Source organism: Atractosteus spatula, chromosome 4, assembly GCF_055471065.1.
Source record: "Atractosteus spatula isolate fAtrSpa1 chromosome 4, fAtrSpa1.hap1, whole genome shotgun sequence".
Classification (NCBI taxonomy): Eukaryota; Metazoa; Chordata; class Actinopteri; order Semionotiformes; family Lepisosteidae; genus Atractosteus; species Atractosteus spatula.
The window spans coordinates 20,145,778-20,168,405 of NC_142709.1; the positions used below are offsets into that span (position 1 = coordinate 20,145,778).

Genomic DNA, 22,628 nt, shown 5'->3' on the forward strand with positions numbered 1-22,628 from the left:
CAGACCTCTGAGAAGGTGTTCTGTGATATCTGTTGGTAAATCACTTTGTTGAGTCTCGAAGTATTTACATGGCGAGTGTTATAACCTTTAAAAACAACCCCACTGAAATGCATAGCAGCTCAGTTTTCCCCTGTAGGCTTAACTAAACAAAGCAAGCAGGGAAAAAAGCAATTATCGGTCCTCAAAGTCAAAAACTAAGCATACATATGTCAAGGCTGTTGGGAATTCACGAGGTCAGATCCCAAGAAGGATGTTTACCTAACCGCCAGGGATATCACATGGGACACAAATACCAAAAGGACACAAAACTGAATAATTACTCACAACGGATATGCAAATACCTATGACTTACGTGTTTCCACATGAGGAAGAATCACATCACAGACTTTAGTAAGAAAGAGAAAAGAAAAATGGAATAAACCATTTTAAAAATATGGAGATGTTAATTTAATGACAATTTCACATTTTTAAATATGATGCATCATTTAGTAAATAGTATGCTCAGAAAACATAAAAATAAATTATATAAATGACAAAAGAATACCTAGTTATTTCTCATTGTCTCTCTTTATTATGAATCTAATTATTATTATAATCAACCAAATATTGAAATATATAAACACAAAGGGAAAGAAAATATCAAATACAAAGAAAATAACAATTGCATTAGTCAGCAGTCTCATTGGTTTTCAAAGAAAAGTCATCCACTAATTATAATTACAACAAATTGGCCAGTTCAGCCTACACAGTTGTAATATGATAAGGTCCTTAAAAATGAATGAAACAGCTTTTCTTGCCAAGAGTGTTTTTAAAATCCTTATATCTTCATAATATTTTACAGTTACCAAATTTAAAACTAGAGCTTATGTCCAACTACTAAACTTATTTTCATCATTATCTTCTTAAAGAAGTTCTGGAAAAATCACAAATGTTCATTCTCAATATTACATATTGAGAAATATTAAGTTCAGGGACTGAAGGTTTACTACTGTTTACTGCTCTTGATCAAATTACAGTTATGACTGCTGGCAGATAACTAGTTAAGTATAACATGGACGTTATATTAAAAATGTATATATAAACATGAAAAGTTGAGAAAAATTGTCAGAGGCAAAAGTGATGAGTGACAAATCAAATATGGGTATTAATCAGGAGAAGTAAAACAAATGTTAGATCAAGATCACTTTTGATGAGAAAGTGCTATAGGGGAAAGGAATGGTGTCTTATACAGAAAAGAGAAAAGGTTTATTTTGGGATTAGGAGAACACTGATTTTCACAAAACTCACAATCAAAAAACCAATTCAAAGGCAATAATCAAAGTTAAGTAATAATCACAATCATAAGCCCAGTTGAACAAAGGTTAGCAATCAATCACAATTATAGCAGGTGGAAACATTTTATACAATTTAACAACATTTTGGCAACATGTAATCTAGTAAATAGTAAACCCAATATTGCAAGATTATGTCAGCCTTACTTGTATTATTACTTTTACTATTAAAAACTACTTTCATATAAACAACATCTGGTGTAACAAGTCTCAAGGACTGTACTATCATGGAAAGACAGTTTGAACATATATTACCACAGATACACCCTTTGTTTCAAATACCTATTCAAAAAGAAACAGAAACCATGTCAGAACTGAACAAAAGAAAAACAAATTGTTAATTAAAAATATTTTTATTTCAAACCCTTCAAATTGGAAATTAATCAATACCATTTTCTGAAAGAAAAATGTGGGCTTGCCATTAATTTTGCCCTGTAAATCTTCAATACTCATTCTGACATTACCCTATACTGATGTACTGTATTCTGACTCACTGTCATAGGTCATCTATAAGCAATCGTCATTCGTGATTTTAATGGTACTTGGACTGCCAGTTTTAATAAAAAACATTCCTTAATACATTATTAAACATTAATTTCACCTGCATTCCCTTCAGAAGAAAAAATAATAAAGATACAATAAATGTGCAACATTTACAAAACAAAATACCTTGCAAAAAGACAGCTCTGGTTATATGTAATATGCTTTATACATTAAAAGAAGCTTCACAGTTGAAAACTATCGTTAAACACAATAGTATTGTGTTTTCACTGCTATTATGCCCTTAAAAATATTTTTTCTTAGTTTTTGAACATATTGTTGCTCTTACTAACAATCTACTGATAAATCTGAAGTACAAAATGTAAACAAACTTTAAAATATGGCACTTAGAAAGGGATGTCTACTTTATTTTTTGTATGAAGTCATACGCAAGTATGATTTCATGATTTGGCAAAGCAATTCTTTAAACCTTTGAAAGGGACAAATTCACTACAGCAGGGGTGTCCTAACTACGGCCCGCCACAGTTTCTGAAACAGCCCGTGAGTTAATTTAGAACTATAAATTTGCACCGATATGAAGTAAAAAATGCAGTTCCTATTTTCAACACTAGGTGCCGCCATCACGTAAAATCACTTCTCAAAACTGAATAGCTACCACCTCTACTTCTAGATAGATAATACTTTATTAATCCCGTAGGGAAATTGATGTGTTACAGCAGTCCAGCCCAAGACAAGCAAAACAGACATCAGAATAGTTATAAAACAAAAGACAACAAAATAAATAAAAATAAATAAATACATAGGTGTGTGCAAAATGTGCTGATCATAGTCACTGTAAAAACAATAAAATATGTGCAAAATGTGCATAGGTTTATACAGATTGATTGTCCAAAAAGTACAATGGAGTAAACATGCTGTCCATAGAGGAGCAAATGAAGGGCTAACAGTCCTAGCCTAGGGCAGCGTTATACACCCTGACAGCCGCCGGCAGGAAGGACCTACGGAAATGTTCCCTTGAACACCGTAGCTGGAGCAGTCTATTGCTAAATGTGCTCCGCTGCCCAGTAACAGTCCCATGAAGCGGATGAGAGGTGTTGTTCATGATGGCTGTGAGCTTGGTCAGCATTCTCCTCTCAGCCACCACCTCCATGGGGTCAAGGCTCATCCCCAACACAGTGCCAGCCTTCTTGATAAGTTTATTGAGCCTATTTGCATCTTTTGTCATGATGCTGCTGCCCCAGCACACAACAGCGTAGAAGATGGCCGCCGCCACCACTGATTCATAAAAAATGTGTAGCAGTGTTCCACACACACCAAAGGACCCGAGTCTCCTAAGAAAGTAGAGTTGGCTCTGACCTTTCTTGTACAGGGCGTCAGTGTTACCAGACCACTCCAGCTTATCATCCAGGTGTACCCCTAAGTACTTGTAGGAATGTACGCCCTCTATGTCCTCACCCTGGATGGAAACAGGGTTCAGCGGAGACTTATTCCTTCAAAAGTCAAAGATAATTTCTTTGGTCTTGCTGGTGTTAAGCTGGAGATGCTTAAGATGACACCACTCCACAAAATTGGTAATCAAGCTCCTATATTCCTCCTATAATTTCTCTTTACCCTCTTCAAAATTCTGTACATTAACTTTTCGAAATGGCGGAACCAAGGAAATGAAAACTTGACAGCAAATGCAGGAGATTCAAGCCACACTGGTAAAATGAATACTTTTTCACCACATTCAGAGTCAAGTGTGTTTAATTTGCCAAGAATCAGTTGCTGTAATGAAGGAATATAATGTAAAGGGACATTATGAAACGAAACATTATGGGTCTTTGCTCCCACTGCCAGAGTTCTACAGGAGCTTAGAAAAATCCAGATTTCCACAGATGAGGCGCCACACCAAAAGAATGCTGAGTTTGTTCGGCACACATATGTGAGCAAACATTTTCTCTAATGACGCTAAACAAGAGCCGAATGAGATCCAAGATAACAGTCACCTCTCTGATGTGCTCCGAATCTCCACAACAACACCAACACTTGACTTGACAGTGATTCTTCAGTCCAAGGGCACAGTAGAGTCACTACTAGATCATCACTAGAGAGTAAAATTTGTGAAATCTTACAGGTATATTAAAATTATGTGATATCTTTATTTATAGGGCTTCAGACTAAAAGAAAATATTTGGGAGCCACTGGCTCCGAAAATGAAACATTTAGGAGCCACATTACTGTTTTTAGTCGCCAAATTACAGAATCAAAATAGTTTGTCTGCAACACACCCAATTTCATATTAAAGAATTTCATATTCTGCGAAACACAGCCCGGGTTAAAGATGTCTGCGGGCACACTTCACAATTACACAATCACGAGTATTTTTATGCTTCTGACTCTCTCCATGTTTTTTTTTAGCGTTTCTTTTTTTAAATGATTCATCCCTTTGAAAAACTCAGTTTTCCCTGCAACTTCCTGACCCGCTTTAGAACAAGTCGCAAAACATTATTTAACTTTATCATACCTAAGCCAAACAAATTCCTGAAAACACAAAGTTCTGAAATTAGGGTATTCCCCTAAATTAAAAGGCAATTTGACTATTGGAATGCACGTATATCCAGTGTTATTTGATTATTTTTATTATTTAAGGTAGCCTATGGCCCGCGACTCCATATTGTTCTCCATCTGGCCCCCGATAAAAAAAGTTTGGGCACTCCTGCACTAAAGTATATAAAGCTATAACAAAGATACTGGGCTCTTTGAGAAAAAAAAAACTTCAACATAAAATATATACAAAATTGTTTTAGTAATTTAAACTATTTTCTATATCTACATAGAACAGACTAAAGATATCTATACTATATCTGAATACTTATAATATAATGATTATTTAGTTCAAGATTCATTTAAGGTAATCACAGAACAAAAAAAAACACTTCCCTGTCATGTCCTCCCTGTCTTCAGCGCCAAAGGGCAGGCTAATGTTACCGTGGTACATGGCCACACCTTCACTCTTCAGTTAACACCAGTTCACCTGGCTGAGGGCCTTATCACCTGGTCATCATTATTAGCACCCTGGATGTAGATGATGCCGGCTACTTAAGGCCAGGTCAGACTGCGCTTGGGGTTCTGGCATAAGAAATGCCTGCTAACCTGTTTCTGAGCCTTGTTCTTGGGTTCTGGTGTTCCCGTGTCCCTGTATTCCCCAGTTCCTTGTTACCTGGTTGCTACCTGTATTCCTGAGTTGCTGTCTCCTTTCTGTGTGTTCCCCAACCCTTGCCTAGTTCAGTTTCCCGACCTGCCCTGTCTTGACCTCGTCATAGCTGTTTTCCCCTAATCATAGCTGTTCCCTTGGTCTGGACCCTGCCTGTTCTTGTGACTTCGCCTTTTGGATTTCCCCCCTGGTTTTTTTAAACTGTAATCAGGTTAATTTCTCTGGCTTTAACTCCCACCATCCTGACCACAAGCTAGAAGAGCATGATTTGATTGCACCCCAGCAGCCTACAGTGAGTGTACCTAGTGCTCAACCTGGCTCAACCAGCATGCAGCATTGCTCCTTCATCCCAGGGTGTGTGCACCACTGCTGTGTTCGTGCACGCTCTCCCTTCCATGTTCCAGCTCTCACTTCACTCGTGCTTTGCTCCCTGGTTTGCCTGTCCCCCCGCCTCCACTGATATGTTCGCCACGCGACTGGTTTTCTCCCCTGCCAAGGTCCATCTCTTCCTTCCACCGTAGTGGTAGATGTAATCAAGAGATGTGCACTTCTGACCAAAGAATTGCACAAATAAGTAATGACCGATAAAATTATAAACGCATGACTACAAAAATATAAAACACAAGGAAAATCTTGTGACAGAATGTCAAATCTCTATGTCATTGTGTTTAAAAATAATATTGTGATGGCACTATGGTACTTTCATTGAGGTACCACAGAAGCATAAGAATGATAATTAGAGCTAGGTGTTTATATAAAATTATTTTAAGTAATACGTTGTTGAATCAGAAGGCCCAAATGGCCACTTAATTAAAACACTTCTTATGTGAAATTTTAGTGTTAATAAATGAAACCACACATGAATGTAAGCTAGAAATTCAATCATCTAACGTTGATTACCTCATTAACCTTATATTTACACACAGTGCCATACCAAAGTGGTGTGACTGGACGAAAGCTAATTAATATTCCTATTTATTATACAAGCATGTACATTTTGATTTATGAGCTCTTAATTTGCTTGTTATTGGTTTACACGCCTCAAGTACATTTACTACTACTTAAATTAGGAAGTCTTTGAGACAATATATACATCTGTATATTCCAGATGTGAGCTGGGATAAACAGAATTGCTTGGGTAACAGACAGCTGATCAGTCTTTCTCAGTTCTTCAATCCATAGTTCATCTCTCATCTAATCACACCTTCCCCATAAATCTATCCAGTGCACTGTAAGTTTGTTCTATTTGTATGTTATGTTCATATGGTATAAAAACTAAATATAAATCAAATTAAAACAAATTAATCTATTGCATGCAAAACTTAACATGAAATTAAATGTAAAGAATTTCTAAATATAATTGTTATTCAATTAAAACAACAATAAAAAAACAACTGTCAGCCGTAACATACCATGAATAAAATAAATACACTCATACCCCATATAATAATTTGTTCCTGAAAATCTGTTCGGAAGGCAGGAGATCGTAAAGCGAAAATAAAAATTCCAGTGTTTCTTATGGGAAAAATTCCTCCCCGTTCCAAACCGAAGACAAATTCACATATAATACCATACAGGTTATTATATCAAGCTTAGTGAACACCGCACTAAGGTCTACTCAAACAAGCCAACTTCAGCTGTAAAATAATCAATGATATCATATTTACATTTTTCATTCCTTCGTAATACATCGCTATCCAAGCGATCGGCTAGAACGATGTGCATGCTGTTGCTGCCTATTACGCTAAAGAATCTTTTTTCTCTTCCTTAAGACTCCATAATGAACAGCAACTACAAAACAAACACAAAAAAAACTTTGAAAAGGAGAGCACAAGCTTTCGCTGTGATTGGAAACAAAGGACTCCTGCCTCAGGGTGTCCTTAACCCCAATGCCAAAGAAACAAACAGCCAAAATCGGTCATTTTTGAACTTCAAAGTTTGAATTAGTGAAATTTCTTTCTTATAATGAATTACAAGGTACAAATTCTTCAAGTTCGGATTAGTGAAAATTTGTATACTGAACGTTCTTATACCGGGGTATGAGTGTAAAAGTCTACAAGATCAATTAACAACAGAATGGTAAAAACCTAAATAAGAAAAATACATGTGTAACGTTATATACTGTAACTCATGCAATTTCTACACCATTATTATTTTTACTTAAGAGCTCAACCCTCAGGATGTGAGCAGACCTGTAACATACCCTTTACAACCATTCTGAGAAATTTTAATTTACTGGTTTCTGAGTTACTTTCAAGAATGCATCTGCCTTGTAAACTGAAAACTACCTGGACACATACATTGCAAGGTGCACTGCTTAGGGTTATGATGCATCTTAACCAAGCATTTGGTTTGAATTATTGGAATGAAAATTAGCATGTGGTTTCTCAAGAACTGTGGATAAGCACAGCTTGTTTAAATTTATAATTTTGCCAGTTGGCAGATTTTTAAATAAAATAAAAAGACCATCTGAAAGTTTAAGAAATTATCTAATTTTAAGGTAATTATCAGTTGCGAAAACTGTCTAAATCAAGCAACGTATTCGGTCAGGTGGTTATCAGCTAATTAAATCATCTGGTGTTTTTCAAAGACAAATTTTCAGGGGCATCTTGAGTGTTCATTATGCTGGAACCTATTAATTAATTGTCTTAGCCTAAGGTTCATTAGTTAATCAATCACAATACACCCCTAACATATTTATCACTACAAACATCAAACTGAGTGTACTGTGATAACAGCTTATGTGAAGCCAGTCACTACCTAACATCATTTAGTGACTATCTGCTTTGTATCTGTGAACCAGGAAATTAAACTCTGAAGCTCCTTATTACGCATTCAGCATAAAAAACCATGAGAAAGCACTGCTAAGACCAGGCAGGCAACTCTCAGCACATCTGACTGAATTTCAGAGACCACATTATAATAACCAGCCTGGTTGAACTACAGTACAACCAGGAAATGTAAAAACACAGATTAACGAAGCATAAATCAGCAATGTAAAAAGAGAATAATACACATGCATTACCACATGTATATCTTCAACAAAATAAAAGTTAATTTACTGATCATTCTGTTTTAACAGTAAACAATATTAACATGGTTCTTTACTATTCGTTACATCATTGAATTAGGTAGATTTTTTACACAATAAAAAATAATAATTACAAAGTATTAATATGCAGCACAAAAGGCCACAGTTAATTTATTTGATGCAGGTGCAGAAAATCAAAGTCTTACTGCAGTTCAAACGCAATTTGGCTGGTGCGAAAACAAGATCAAAATACCACTGCTGCAGTTGTTTTACAACCAGTCTTGTAAGAACATCAGGTCAAACTCTACATAATTCTTTTTAAACTGCAGAGCTGTTCAGCTCCACTGGTCCTGAAGGGGGTTAATAAAAGCATGCTTAATACAAATGATGTATTTGGGCGGCATGACATAAACAAACCAGGTTATCTTTCATCTTCTCTGCTCATAAAAATGAAAAGAAAGACATGAATCTGCTTGGTCACCAAGGGCACAAGCTTTGGACTACAATGTTAAATTAATAAATTACGTGTAACCTTGGATAACAAACACTTTATTAGTCACTTGGGAAATGAATGATTTCTCCTTATGTGTAACACATTTTCAAAGTATTTGCTTTTGATTGAAATATAATAATGAATAAAATGTGATTTTGAACAGCTTCTATTACTAGAAAAGATGCAAGGACAATGAAATTCTTCAAGGACCTCCAAAAACAATCACATTCCACAATGCTTTAAATTTTGTACAGAGTTTCAGTATTATACAGATGCAGCCATTCAAAATGCGCGGCACAGACACATACCGGAGGTAATTGGCTACAGCCTCGCGCATCGTGGCGCATCGTGACGCGCGATGACGCAAAATACCGCGGTACGTGATTGGTTGACCGACAGGGGCACTCGTGGTGCGTTGGTCGGTCGTAGAAAGATTTAAATGTCTTCACTGTGCCCGTTTTAGTATTGAATATTTATATGGAATTTTACCACTGAAGGGAAATCTTACTAGCTGAGCATAAAAAGAATAGGAGCATACTGTATCGCGTGTGAAAGCCATAAACGATATTAATTTTGGAACATAAACATACAGTATATGGCTGGTCTCAGTACTTTAAAGAAAAATACACACCAGTATTCCATTTCTCCCTAAACATTTTAAGCATCGAAGTCTTTAACTAACGTGATACCGGAGTCAACAAGCATACTTTTAGAACTTGATTAAAAGGGAATATAATATGGAATCGCGTATCTAAAGAAATTAATAACGATATAATTATATTCATGTACTGCAACACAAGAATAGTACACGCTGTACATTGTCTGTTGATAATGTTTCTGTAGGGCTTTTTCAACACTCCTCATGTGACCTTGCCAGTGGCGCTGTGGGTTAGCTTCCCGACTCACACATCACACGTTGGGTGTTCGAATCCAGGCGGAGCCATGACTTTTTTTTTTTAACAAACGTTTCTTTGAAAAAATAAAACGTTTCCCTGGGTCAGAGATTAAATAAAACTTCACTCGCACCAAACAAATTTATATTTCTAAATATCACAACATGATCGAATTTAAGTCATTTTAATAACAATGAATAGTCACCTATGCGTTACGATATAAACATTTATATTGATTTAAATCGCGTTTAAATCGCCTTTATTTAAAACCCATAAATAAAGCTGATACTGTTTAGACTTTTAATTATTTAAAACTGTATTACAGCAGCACAATGCACAATACAACGTAAATCGCTATCTTTGTCTTCTGCGTAATAATGTTCACCTCTCTGTCCGGCAAATTAACAATAGTAATAATAATGAACTTTATTGTATATGGCGCCTTTAAAGGTGGCTCCTCAAAGCGCTTTACAGGATAAAAACAATAACAACAATACTGTTAGGCTGGGCAAACGATTTTTTTTAAAGAAATACAAAATGAGATATAATGATGTGTTCCGGCTTAGACATTAACGAAGAGCATAACAAAGGTCATAAAGGTCATAAACGATATTAATTTTGGAACATCAACATATTATGTTGATATATTATGTTTAGACTTCTAAAACAATTTTCTAGGAAACTAATGCTCTCTACCATTTTCTCCCTCAAAAAACAGATTATCCTTTCTGACAACAACATCAAAGAGGCTAAGGAATTTCTACGGCTTACAGCTCCACATCATCTTCCCTCCATAACTAACCTCATTAGATCTCTCAACTCTAAACTCTACCAGTTTCTCACTACAGAGAAGGACAAAAAACTCAGTCATCTTCTACAGAAGAAAACCATCAACACCCCGAACACCCTCACCAACCCTAACCTTGTTGTCACCATACCTTCTGACCTTTCCCTTTCACAGGATGAGCGATCCCTCCTCAGCAAAGGGCTCAGTTTTGTACCAGTTCCCAGGAAGCTGGACATCCCCCAGACCAATGTCGACCTTAACCGCTTTTACCGCAGGATCCGTCTCAGAGCACATTTTGCCGACAATTCCTCTTCACAGGCAGCTGATAACAACCCGGTTATTGATGTCATTAACAACATTAATCCCAAACAGAGCTGTTGGACTCCCTCCTCTGGCCGTTTTCCACCAGTTGATTATTTCATCAACCAATGCACTAATCAAGCTCCCAAGGCACTCTCTATACCCAGTAAACATAGGTCTAACCTCACCCAAGGAGAAAATCAGGCGCTCCAGTCTCTCCGCAACAGGGATGATATCGTCATCAAACCAGCGGACAAAGGAGGCGCTGTTGTGGTGTGGCGTAAGGATCTATACATCTCTGAAGCCTCTAGACAACTAACTGACACTTCTGCCTACCTCCCTCTCCAACAGGACCCTACCACTGACTACCAAAAGGAAGTGGTATCCACCATTTCTCTTCTCATCAGCAGTAATGAGCTCCCCCAGGAGGCAAACCGGCTCATCATGGAACATCCACAGGTATCTCAATTTTACCTCCTCCCCAAAATCCACAAACCGGACACCCCTGGACGCCCGATCGTATCAGCATGTAACTGTCCAACTACTTACATCTCAGCCTTTCTCGACAGCCTCATGAGACCGCTGGTTGAAGATCTTCCCTCATACATCAAAGACACCAACCACGCGCTCCAACTTTTTAATGATTTCCAATTTCAGGGTACCGAATGCTACATTTTTACCATGGACATCACATCTCTGTACACCGTCATTCCCCATAATGACGGCCTTACAGCACTCAAGCACATGCTGGACAAACGCACAGTGCTTGATCCACCCACCCACACCCTGGTACGCCTTGCAGAATTGGTCCTCACACTGAACGCATTCTCTTTCAATAATCTTTTTTACCAACAGGTCAGTGGAGTTGCCATGGGCACCAGAATGGGACCCAGCTATGCCAACATTTTTGTCGGCTGGGTAGAAGAACGCTTCTTCGCTTCCTACACTGGCTATGTCCCTGACCTCTACAAACGATATATTGATGACTGCGTCGGTGCCGCCACATGCTCCAACGATCAGCTTGAGTTCTTCCTGCACCATTTCACCAACTTCCACCCGTCCCTCAAATATACGATTAACATATCTTCCACTACTCTTCCGTTTCTAGACATCCACTTGTCTATCAACTACCCCCGACTGTCCACTTCAGTTTATTACAAACCCACGGATTCACACAGCTACCTCCTGTACAGCTCATTTCACCCCAACCACACTAAAAACTCTCTTCCTTTTTCACAGTTCCTTAGGTTACGACGATTATGCAGCGACGACATCGACTTCGAGAACCAAGCCCTCGAAATGTACTCATTTTTCATCAACAGAGGATACCCCAGCAGTGTGATTGACAGGGCCCTTGCCCGAGCCAAAAACACCCCTCGGACCATCAACCCGATCAGGAACTCCCGCCGTAACAACCGCATTCCTCTGGTGCTTCCTTACCACCCTAACACACTTCCTATCCCCAGGACCATTAACCACAACTTTTCCATCCTACAGGATGATCCCTCCATTGGGGCCCTCTTTTCTGATCGCCCTATCATCTCATATCGCCGACCACCTAATCTGCGTAACCTCCTTGTTCACAGCTCCCTTGACTGCCCTCAACAACCATCCACACCAGGCACTTTCCCTTGCAACAGAGCTCGCTGTATCACCTGCAAATACACAGCCACCACCACACTCATTCAAGGCCCCTCAGGACAATTCCGGATCACCCAGACAGCATCTTGTACCTCCAGCAACCTTATTTACTGTATCTCTTGCAGTAAATGCCCAGCCATCTACATTGGAGAAACAGGAAGGAGACTCGGAGACCGTTTCAGAGAACACGTCAGGGCTGTAAAAATTAAAGATCTCTCCAAGCCCATTGTTTCTCATTTCACCTCTGACGGCCACGACCACTCTAATCTCTCTAATCTCTCCGTCTGTGTTCTCAAAGACGGTTTTCCAAAACTTATACATCAGAAAGACCACCGAAACTAAAATTATTCTGCAGCTAGGATCACACCTTCTCCCTTCCCTTAACGACAGACTACTGTTCTTTTAAATTTTCTCCATTCATTGGAAGTTTCATTTCACACCTCTCTGCACCCATTCTGACTTCACACCTCTTGATTGGCCTCTCTTTCTGTCCCCTGCTCCCGCCTCTCACTCCTCCTCCCTCCCAACCTTTGTTCTCCCGCTACTTTACCTTTGCCTACTGCCCTGTCTCTCTCACACCTGAAGAAGGCTCCACGGCCGAAACGTTGTGTTCTCTTTCTTCTTTTTTTCAGCATGGAATAAACCTATTACTTGTTCCTTTGCATATTATGTAAACTGTATGTTGCTGTTATTGGTATTTTAAAGAAAAAATACTGTCAAATCCTGGGTTCGGTACAATGTTTCAGGCATTCATGTGAAGGACAACAGAGCTTTCACTGGCCGATTATCAAACTTTATTGATAAAACAAAAACAAAAACTATCCGACCAAGTCAGAAGAAGACAAAAAGAATAACGGACACAGCGCGAGCCTGCATTCTCTTCTCAGCCACCACACTTTTCCCTGGGTCAGAGACTAAATAAAACTTCACTCGCACCAAACAAATTACCACACACTCAACACGTTAACCCAAATATGTCTCACAATACTTTTATGGTACATTACTTTGCTAAAATGTATTTAAAAATAAAAACGATTACAAACGCCAGCAGAGAGAGAGACACACACACAGTTCTTCATTGTCAAAAAGAAATTGTTTTTTACTTTGTCAGCACCCAGACAAACGCAAACGCGTTATTAATGAAATGCTTTTATTCATTCTTAATCGAACTCACAAGTTGTCATCTGCTGTTGAAGCTCTGTGAGACTAGACTCACACATGGCTAGACTTGACTATTTAACCATGAGATTATGTTTATGTTTATTAATCTTCCTTGTTATGCACTGAGAATGATAAGCACCCCAAACACGAGGGCGGCGTAGCGGTCGGCTCTGGCTTTCCCATCTTTACCGATGCACTTCAAGTACAACCCTCCCTCTCTGCGGGAGTGCTGGCTGTGACGAATTAAACCGGTTTCACAGGTATTTTCAAAGTAGAAGGGGGCGAGATTTCCAGCGAAAGACACCTCCCCCCCTTCCAAAACCCAGTAAGTACAGTTACTTTTTGACAGAGGGCAAAAAACTCTCTCTCTCTCGCTAGCCCACCCCCCCCCTCTCGCTTGCCCTCCCCCCTGTTGTGCGATGTGTAAGCAGGAACACATCATTATATCTTACATATGAAAAACACATAATATAGCTCCCAAACAAACCCAAACGTGTTTTTAATAAAATGCTTTTATTCACTCATAATCTGACAATTTCAGGAAGACTAAGGAAGGACTAAGGAAATTGTCATCTGTTGTTGAATCTCTGTGAGCTCGGTGACTTTGAGACCACTTGTTATCCCAAGTTGTTTGAATCGCCACAATTCAAACAGAGAAAAAAGAGCTGACTGACAAGATTTAAGATGTGGCTGTCAATGTTGGATTAAAAAAAAACGTTGCCCGACGTTAGTTGCATTGCTTGAAAAATAATTTTATTTTGAGAGACTGGATAAGTAATTCAAGTGTTTTTTTAACTTCCTGAAAAACAAGTAATAATTTAACAATATGTGCAAAAGTTTTATGATATGTCGCTGTTGTGAATGTCTGTGGAGTGTATCTTATTTGCCTGTCCTGGCTGTGCTCTCTCGCTCACCCTCCCCTCTCAATTCAATTCAATTCAAGGTGCTTTATTAGCATGACAGATGGGTACAATCAGTGTTGGGTATTTACTTTGTAATCTGTGGTCCTTTTAACTGTTTTTACATCTACTGTATTGCTTTGAGATGCCACTTTTAAAAGGTGATATATAAAATCAAGGCTTTAACTTGCTTTAACTCCGCAAGTCTGAGTTCTTGTGTCTGTCCTATCCGAACCCGAAAGTATTACAATATGTATCTTTATAGCAGGTGGTGTACAGCTTTTTAGTATAGATTACAATTTTCTAAAATGTATTTAAAAAATAAAAACGATTACAATCTAATCTTTCCATGTTTGATCCCAAGATCCCAAGAAAAATAAATCTAAACGGGGAGAAAGCTATGCTGAAAGTTTATTAAGATACTTAGAAGACAAAGATATCAATTTATGTTGCATTTGTCTGATTGTGAATCAAAAAACACATATTTAAACACGCGTTTGCGATTTAAATCAATATAAATGTTTATATTGTAACGCATAGGTGACTCTTCATTGTTATTAAAATGACTTAAATTCGATCATGTTGTGATATTTAGAAATATAAATCTGTTTGGTGCGAGTGAAGTTTTATTTAATCTCTGACCCAGGGAAACGTTTTATTTTTTCAAAGAAACGTTTGTTAAAAAAAAAAGTCATGGCTCCGGCTGGATTCGAACACCCAACGTGTGATGTGTGAGTAGGAAGCTAACCCACAGCGCCACTGGCAAGTTCACATGAGGAGTGTTGAAAAAGCCCTACAGAAACATTATCAACAGACAATGTACAGCGTGTACTATTCTTGTGTTGCGGTACATGAATATAATTATATCGTTATTAATTTCTTTAGATACGCGATTCCATATTATATTCCCTTTTAATCAAATTCTAAAAGTATGCTTGTTGACTCCGGTATCACGTTAGTTAAAGACTTTGATGCTTAAAATGTTTAGGGAGAAATGGAATACTGGCATGTATGTTTTCTTTAAAGTACTGTATGTTTATGTTCCAAAATTAATATCGTTTATGGCCTTCACACGCGTTACAGTACGCTCCTATTATTTTTATGCTCAGCTACTAAGATTTCCCTTCAGTGGTAAAATTCCATATAAATATTCAATACTTAAACGGGCACAGTAAAGACATTAAATATACATATACATACTGTATACAGTACAGTTTGCATACAGTAATATGTTTATGTTCCTAAATCAATCTCTTTTATGAGCATGTGAAAGGCATGGTGAATCGGAGATTCTCAAAAATTACTGTACTTTGCATGATTGGAAACAAATGCGTGATTGCGAAATGCTGTGGTGTTACTTTTACAAAGACGGTGAAAGAAAAAAAGAATGTAGACCAGGGCAATACTTTGAGTTCACAGCTTGTCCAAGGTCATTCATTATTAATACTATTAGTAATATCTTTGTTAAAGACTTTGATGGTGACAGCTCAAACATGAGAGGTTGAGCTTTATTAGCTCCACCTTGCGGAAATTCCGGATACTATTATTTTACTTGCGGTACCACGTGGTATTATGAGGTACTATACGAGAATTTACGGTAACTCGCGGTAGGCTGCGTCAAGCGCACCGCAAAATAATGCGGTATCGCCTACTTGTCTTGAATGGCTGCATCTGTAAATGCATTTTGCCAGCAAACTGGAGTGGTCAGTACACTGTGATTAGGTACCACTTATCAAACATTAATGTGACATTCCATATATATTCACTTAAAACCTTACAGACAATAGCTCTGAAAAAGGAAAATGTCTAAAGCTATCTTGTGTAAATGCTATTAGCAGTCCCAGCAATGGGGACTCGACCTCTCCCCACACTAAAAAATAAAAAAATAAAATGAAGACATCTGGAAAATTAAACTGGCAAGGTTGATACAACACATATAAAGCTTGCGCATGTAAATGTTCTCTAGGAAGGAATATATTCACTAGTAATAGCAATGTGTTTCACCCTAGCAAGCGCTGTACAATATTCTACACAGAGATAAAACATGTTTTATTTGCCCACCAAATTCACATTATCTTCCAGATGCCAGATTTCCAATGGATAAAAGCAAGACTCACATCAAAGCAAGACCACAAAATCCATCTCAAAGCACTGGGTTTGTAAATTGCCAATGACAGACTAATCACAACTGGCTCATAACACTGAACATGCTTTTTATACATACTATGTTTCTATTCATACATAAAAAATCCCTCTGACCAAGTGTTGCAGAAATGTTACATTGGAGTTCAGAAACTGCAAACACACCTTGATCATTCACATAGCAAGTATGTCACTGTGGCATGCTGCCAAGGAGTCTGAATTAATGTGACATAACATTCCTCAATGGACAGTCATGGCACAGATCTTACATTAAGGATCTTGAACATCTGCTGTGACTAAAGTCTTGTCACTGTACTACAGAGACATCCAAAAAAAAAACATGTACTCACTAATAGACCAGCTTTAAGCATTGCAATGCACTAATACTGTAATTGGCCTGGTCGCCTCTTAATGCACTATGCCTTGCAACTTTGTTAGCACCTTTTTGTTTTGCATACAAAAGCTGAAGCTTAAGAACAGTCAAAAAACGGTTTTACAAAAGTGAAATTTGTTTTAATATTTGAAACAGGAAAAAATGATTGAAATATATTAAAGTGTTAAATTTTTTCATGACTTGTTCTTTGACATCCAGTTTATAATCATAGACATTGTATTAAAATCTCTCACTAAAAATGTAAATACATAGCAAAGAGCAAATAAGAAAAATACCATCAAGCCTTACATATGGCTGACTGAATTATAATGGTAAATTGAATAGGGACGAGAGCCTTTGCATCTGTCATTGCATAAACACAGTGTGATTGTGTACAGACAGTATATGCTGTATATATACAAACTCATTAAAAAAACGATTATAGTGAGACAAAAGCTTGTACTTACAAAACATGTAATGCATCTACACAAGGAGCCAGCTTTCAAATATGTACACCAGATCTCCTTCTTCCATAGTTTCTTCCACAGTCATTAGTAATCCCTCTTAAAATAAACAGTACATCTTCTCCCTGGTTTATACAACACTCAATTTATGCAAATTTCCATTGAAAATTGTGAGTAATCAGTATTTCAATCATGTCAGGAAAGCACCAAACTGATTTTATTATTGTGCAATTTATTTTATGCTTAAGTAATTAACAGTGCTGTGTAGTGTAATGAAGGATTTAGAAATAATATTAATACATTTTTTATGTATTTTACTATATTTACTGTATATTTAAGTTTAGGCTACAGTATATTTTGTGCTTATTATAATTGTAACATTCCAAAATGTTTTTTTTTCGTTCCTTTCATTTTTCTTTCCCTATAGAAATGGGACAATCTTCCTTTCCCTACTTCATGGGGTGGCTAGCTTCTGATACTCTCTTGCTATCTACCACCTATAGAGCACAAACTCTGGTGACCCTACAATTCTCCTCTACTGCCCTCTTGCTCATTCAAAGACATAGTTATTGCAAATCAGGGAGGATCACTGCAATTTTAAGAATGGTAATTATCTATATACATATATTCAGGCAACAGCTGAAAAAAGGTATTTTCAGACCTACTTGAAAAAAGTTCCAGGTTACAGGTTAGCCAAGGGAGTGGGTGTAGTGGCATGGGAGACTCACTCCTAGTATGCATGCAGATTACTCAAGCAGCAGCTCACAGTAGGCTCAGAAATGCCAAGGGTTGTGATGGGATCAATCAAATAGGGATCTCTAGGCTCCCAACAGAACAGTAATATGTGAACTTCCCAGGAATTTACATATAGGGCTGGGAGCGATCCCAGTATTTGAATTTAAATTGTCCTTCAAATCAATTCCCAACTCCAATTGAGTGTAAAAAAAGGAATTGCAACCAGGAAAAAAATGGTTTAAAGATGCAACTGCAATCGAGAAACCTTTCGATTTTTCACTAGGAGCAATTTTCACTAGGCTTCTGATGTCTTTCATCACACCTGAATTGAACTGAAAAACATAAGATGAATCCTTTCAGTCCATCTAGCCTGTTTAGTTAATAGTTAAATATGAGTACTTTTGGTGAGTTATTGCAACATATCCTATAAGAGAAAAAAAAAATCATGTTTGCAAAGCTGTCTTTTTTTAACTTACATTTTTTTTTCCTTTTCTTCATATTATACCATGATATACCAAACCCCATACTCCCAGTTCACACATCTACAAGACTAAATACCTTTAAACACATTTATGTGCCACAGCTATAGAATCACAATCATGTTCTTATTGATACCACAGATCGAAACAGCCTTGAATGTCTGAAATATTATTGCTGTATTCATTCCAAATAAATTAACTATCCCAAATTGCAGTATATTCAAAGTAAAATAAAATGCATAGGCTTAATTTAGTCACATAGGTAAACGTATCCTGAACATTAATACTTTTAGTCAGCTTGTTAGTCTCTTTATGAACACATATACTGTAAATGGTAACAATTTTGAGTACCAAATGTTTCAATCATACAATTGTTCAAGCGGGTGCATTTATATTGCAAAGTAAGCACATCAAAAGGTTAATAAAAGATGTCTTTTAAATATGCACTGGTTGTTTGGAATTCGTCAATCCATACTCAAAGCTAACCAGACATTATAAAAAGATAGTTCAGGTGGGTAGCTGCGTCAGCATGCGTAGGCTGCAAAGGAACAAGTAATAGGTTTATTCCATGCTGAAAAAAAGAAGAAAGAGAACACAACGTTTCGGCTGTGGAGCCTTCTTCAGGTGTCATTATAAAAAGATACAACCTGAGCACCAGGTGGCCAGGAACAAGTCCTCCAAAGAATTAGCAAAGATTTTCTTAAAACAGAACATGCAATGGCCCCACAACAAATATTGAGTAAATCAACAATATTATCCATATGTGATGAGGCCAAACATAGTAATAGCAGTGTACATTTAGTGCTACATCTGATTTTTTGACGATTCCACAAAAATTGTTTTTTTTTAAAGCAGACTGTGTTGTTCCCAGTGTTAAATAAATCTTGCCTAAAAATTCATTAATGTTGTGTTTCTATTTTCTGTTGGCTTAGTAGATGGTGACTTAAAAAATATTAATTAAAAATTAATTAAAAAGACCATTCAAATACAGAACAAAAAATTAGTCTAGAAACTAGAAATGCAATGGTTTTCCTCATTATGGTGAACTTTTGCATTTTAAATATGACCTAGAAAAGTTAGGTTTGCTAAGTTTACTATTGAAATTGCTGTTTGCTAAAGATACAACTCAATTCTTCTGTTTGTGATAAGTTAATTTTGCTTTACTAGGTGCTATATAGGATGGCAGGATTGTTTTCCACATACAGCACCATATAATAAATTCTATTTATCCAAAACTGCACATTCCACTGGTTTTCATTTAAATCGAGATCTGAGGATCATCAGGAAAAATGTTTCCTGTTTCCTGGATCTAAAGTCATCTTGTGAGTGTTTCATGATAATGTTATAAATTCAGTACTGCCCTTTACTATACTGACATACTGTACATGTTATTACAGAAACTGCCAAAGATGACAGAACTAAGGCTCAGTTGACTATCAGTGCAGTATGTAAACACTTCGCTCTGGTACTAATACAGCTTCAAGTCCCATTGGACGAACACCCATACATGGACTGGTAGATGTTGGAAAATATATATATTGAGTTATTGCTAATTTCTAAATGTACAGCATCTTCCTGGCCAAAATTTTCTAACTTGAAACTTGTCCGCTTTCTGTCTGCTGATGCTTAACATATTTAACTCACTTGCTTTATACTTTAGCTAAAACATCCAGTTTAAAACCTCTGGAATTTTTAACTGAAAGTGATTGGTGAATATTTCCTTACCCTAATTATTCAAACTGCTGAGATGAGATCAATGTAAGATATTTAATTCAACCCAACATTTTCCAAAAACATCTACATATAAATTGTGTGTCAAAAGTTATAGTATACTTTTTCAGCTACATAGGCTTCTAAGTTTGTGTTCAGTGCTAAAAGTGTATTTGTTTTCATAATGTAGTTCAGGTGGGTAGCTGCGGCAGCATGCGTAGGCTGCAAAGGAACAAGTATTAGGTTTATTCCATGCTGAAAAGAGGAGAAAGAAAACACAACATTTCGGCTGTGGAGCCTTCTTCGGGTGAGAGAAAGACAGGGATAGGTTTATGTCTAGAAACAGAAGAGTAGAAGATATGTTAACTGTATATTTGAGGGACGATGGAAGTTGGTGAAGTGAACTGATCATTAGAGCATGTGGTAGCACCAACACAGTCATCGATGTATCGGTTGTAGAGGTCAGGGACATAAACCTATCCATTAACCATCCCCGACTCTCTACTTCAGTCTATTACAAACCCTCAGATTCATACAGCTATCTCTTATACAGGTCATTTCACCGCAAACATACTAAAAAATCTCTTCTTTTTTTTCCAGTTACTTCGGCTACAACGACTCTGCAATGATGACATGGATTTCTAGAACCAAGCACTCAAAAGCACCCATGTTATTGACAGGGCCCTCATCCGAGCCAAAAACACCCCCCGGACCATCAACTCGATCAGGAGCCCCTGGCCTAACAACTGCATTCCATGCTTCCCTTGCACCCTAACACTTTCTATCCCTAGGACCACTAACAACAACTTTTCCATCTTACAGGCTGATCCCTCCACTGGGGCCCTCTTTTCTGACCACCCTATCATCTCATATCTCTGACCACCTAATCTGTGTAACTTGAACTGCGTAAATCTGAGCTCCCTTGAACGCCCTCAACAATCATCCACAACAGGTACTCTCCCTTGCAACAAAGCTCTCTGCATCACCTGCAAGTACATATCTAACACCACACTCATTCAAGGCCCCTCAGAACAATTCTGGATCACCCAGGCAACTTCTTGTACCTCCAGCAACCTCATTTACTGTGTATCTCTTGCAGAAAATGGCCAGCGATCTACGTTGGGGAAATCAGAAGGAGACTAGGAGGCCGCTTCAGAGAATATGTTATGGCTGTGAAGATTAAAGATTTCTCCAAGCCCATAGTTTCTCATTTCACCTCTGACGGCCATAATGACACTGATCTCTCCGTCTGCGTTGTTAAAGAAGGGTTTCTTAACTCCCATAGCAGAAAGACATCAGAAACAAAAATTATCCTTAAACGTGGTTCACACCTCCCCCCTTCTCTCAATGACAGACTTGTTTTCATGTAGTCTTCTCTATTCACATGCAGGTTTCGACTTCACACCTCTCTTCACCTTTCTCCACTTCACACCACCTGAGTGGCCTCTCTGCCTCTCCCCTGCTCCCGCCTTCTCCACTCTCCCAGCTTTTGTTCTCCTATGCTATTTAATCTTTGCTGTCTGCCCTGTCTTTCTCACACCCGAAGAATGCTCCAAAGCCGAAACTTTGTGTTTTCTTTCTTCTTTTTTCAGCATGGAATAAACCTATTACTTGTTTCTTAGTTTTCATAATGCTGCTCATTTAGGAAACAGGGACTGGGTATTCAAAACAGACCATACCATGGTATTTCTAAGAAGAAAATAGTTTAAAAGCCTTCAAAAAAATTTCATATAATATACAATACAACACAATTTAAGCGCTTTGAAAGGAGTGTCCAAAAAAGAGGTGTATAAATGTAAGGAATTAATTCATATACTGTAAAACCTTATTTGAGAGGGTGAGGTACAGTACCTTAGGAATGTGGGACTTAATACCTCATAGGGAAAAGAGTATTTCTGCAGCTTGTGAAATCAGCATTTACATAATATTTTTTTTGTCTTAATTGTTAATTATTTCAGTTTGTATTGGTAGCAAGTACTGTATTTTTAATGAATTCTCAATTTTATAATTAAATTAGCAAAAATATAAATTAGAACACTGCTATGATATTATAGCTTAACCTACAATAGTGTTTTTTATTCTTAGTAGAACACATTTTCCCTTTTATATATTCATATTATAAACACACTATTGTACTGTCATAAAGTTTAATTTAGCACTGTAAAGTGTATTCACTCTCTTCCCTCTCAACTTACTCACTCGCTAGCTCCTGCAGAATGAAGGAGGGATATTACTGCTCTCAAAATGCAAAATCATTAGGCTACTCTGAAACAACACAATTTAAGTAAACACAATGAAAAAAAAAACATAAGTAAAATTTACTTAATTAGATATTTCTGTGAAAGACAGAGAGCACCCAAAAACATTCTTGAGACTTAAGTTACCAAGTTGTCTTCTTATCATCACCTTTTATTTAAAAGAATTAGAACTTCTTATACGGACTACTTTAATATTAATGTTACTACAAAAACAAAACTGTTCTCTAGACACTA

The 22,628-nt window shown here is 37.3% G+C and overlaps 1 protein-coding gene across 2 annotated transcripts in view; it reads right to left on the reverse strand.

Annotated features, from left to right (window-relative positions):
- Window positions 1-22,628, reverse strand: part of diaph3 (diaphanous related formin 3) — a 458,904-nt gene that overhangs the window by 170,660 nt on the left and 265,616 nt on the right. Inside the window, exon 18 of one of the 2 annotated variants that reach the window (XM_088913165.1) lies at window positions 353-385. The exons of the other annotated variant lie outside the window; for it this stretch is intronic. Coding sequence (XP_088769291.1) covers window positions 353-385 — 33 coding nt within the window. The remainder of the gene's footprint in view (window positions 1-352; window positions 386-22,628) is intronic. 2 annotated transcript variants of the gene reach the window in all.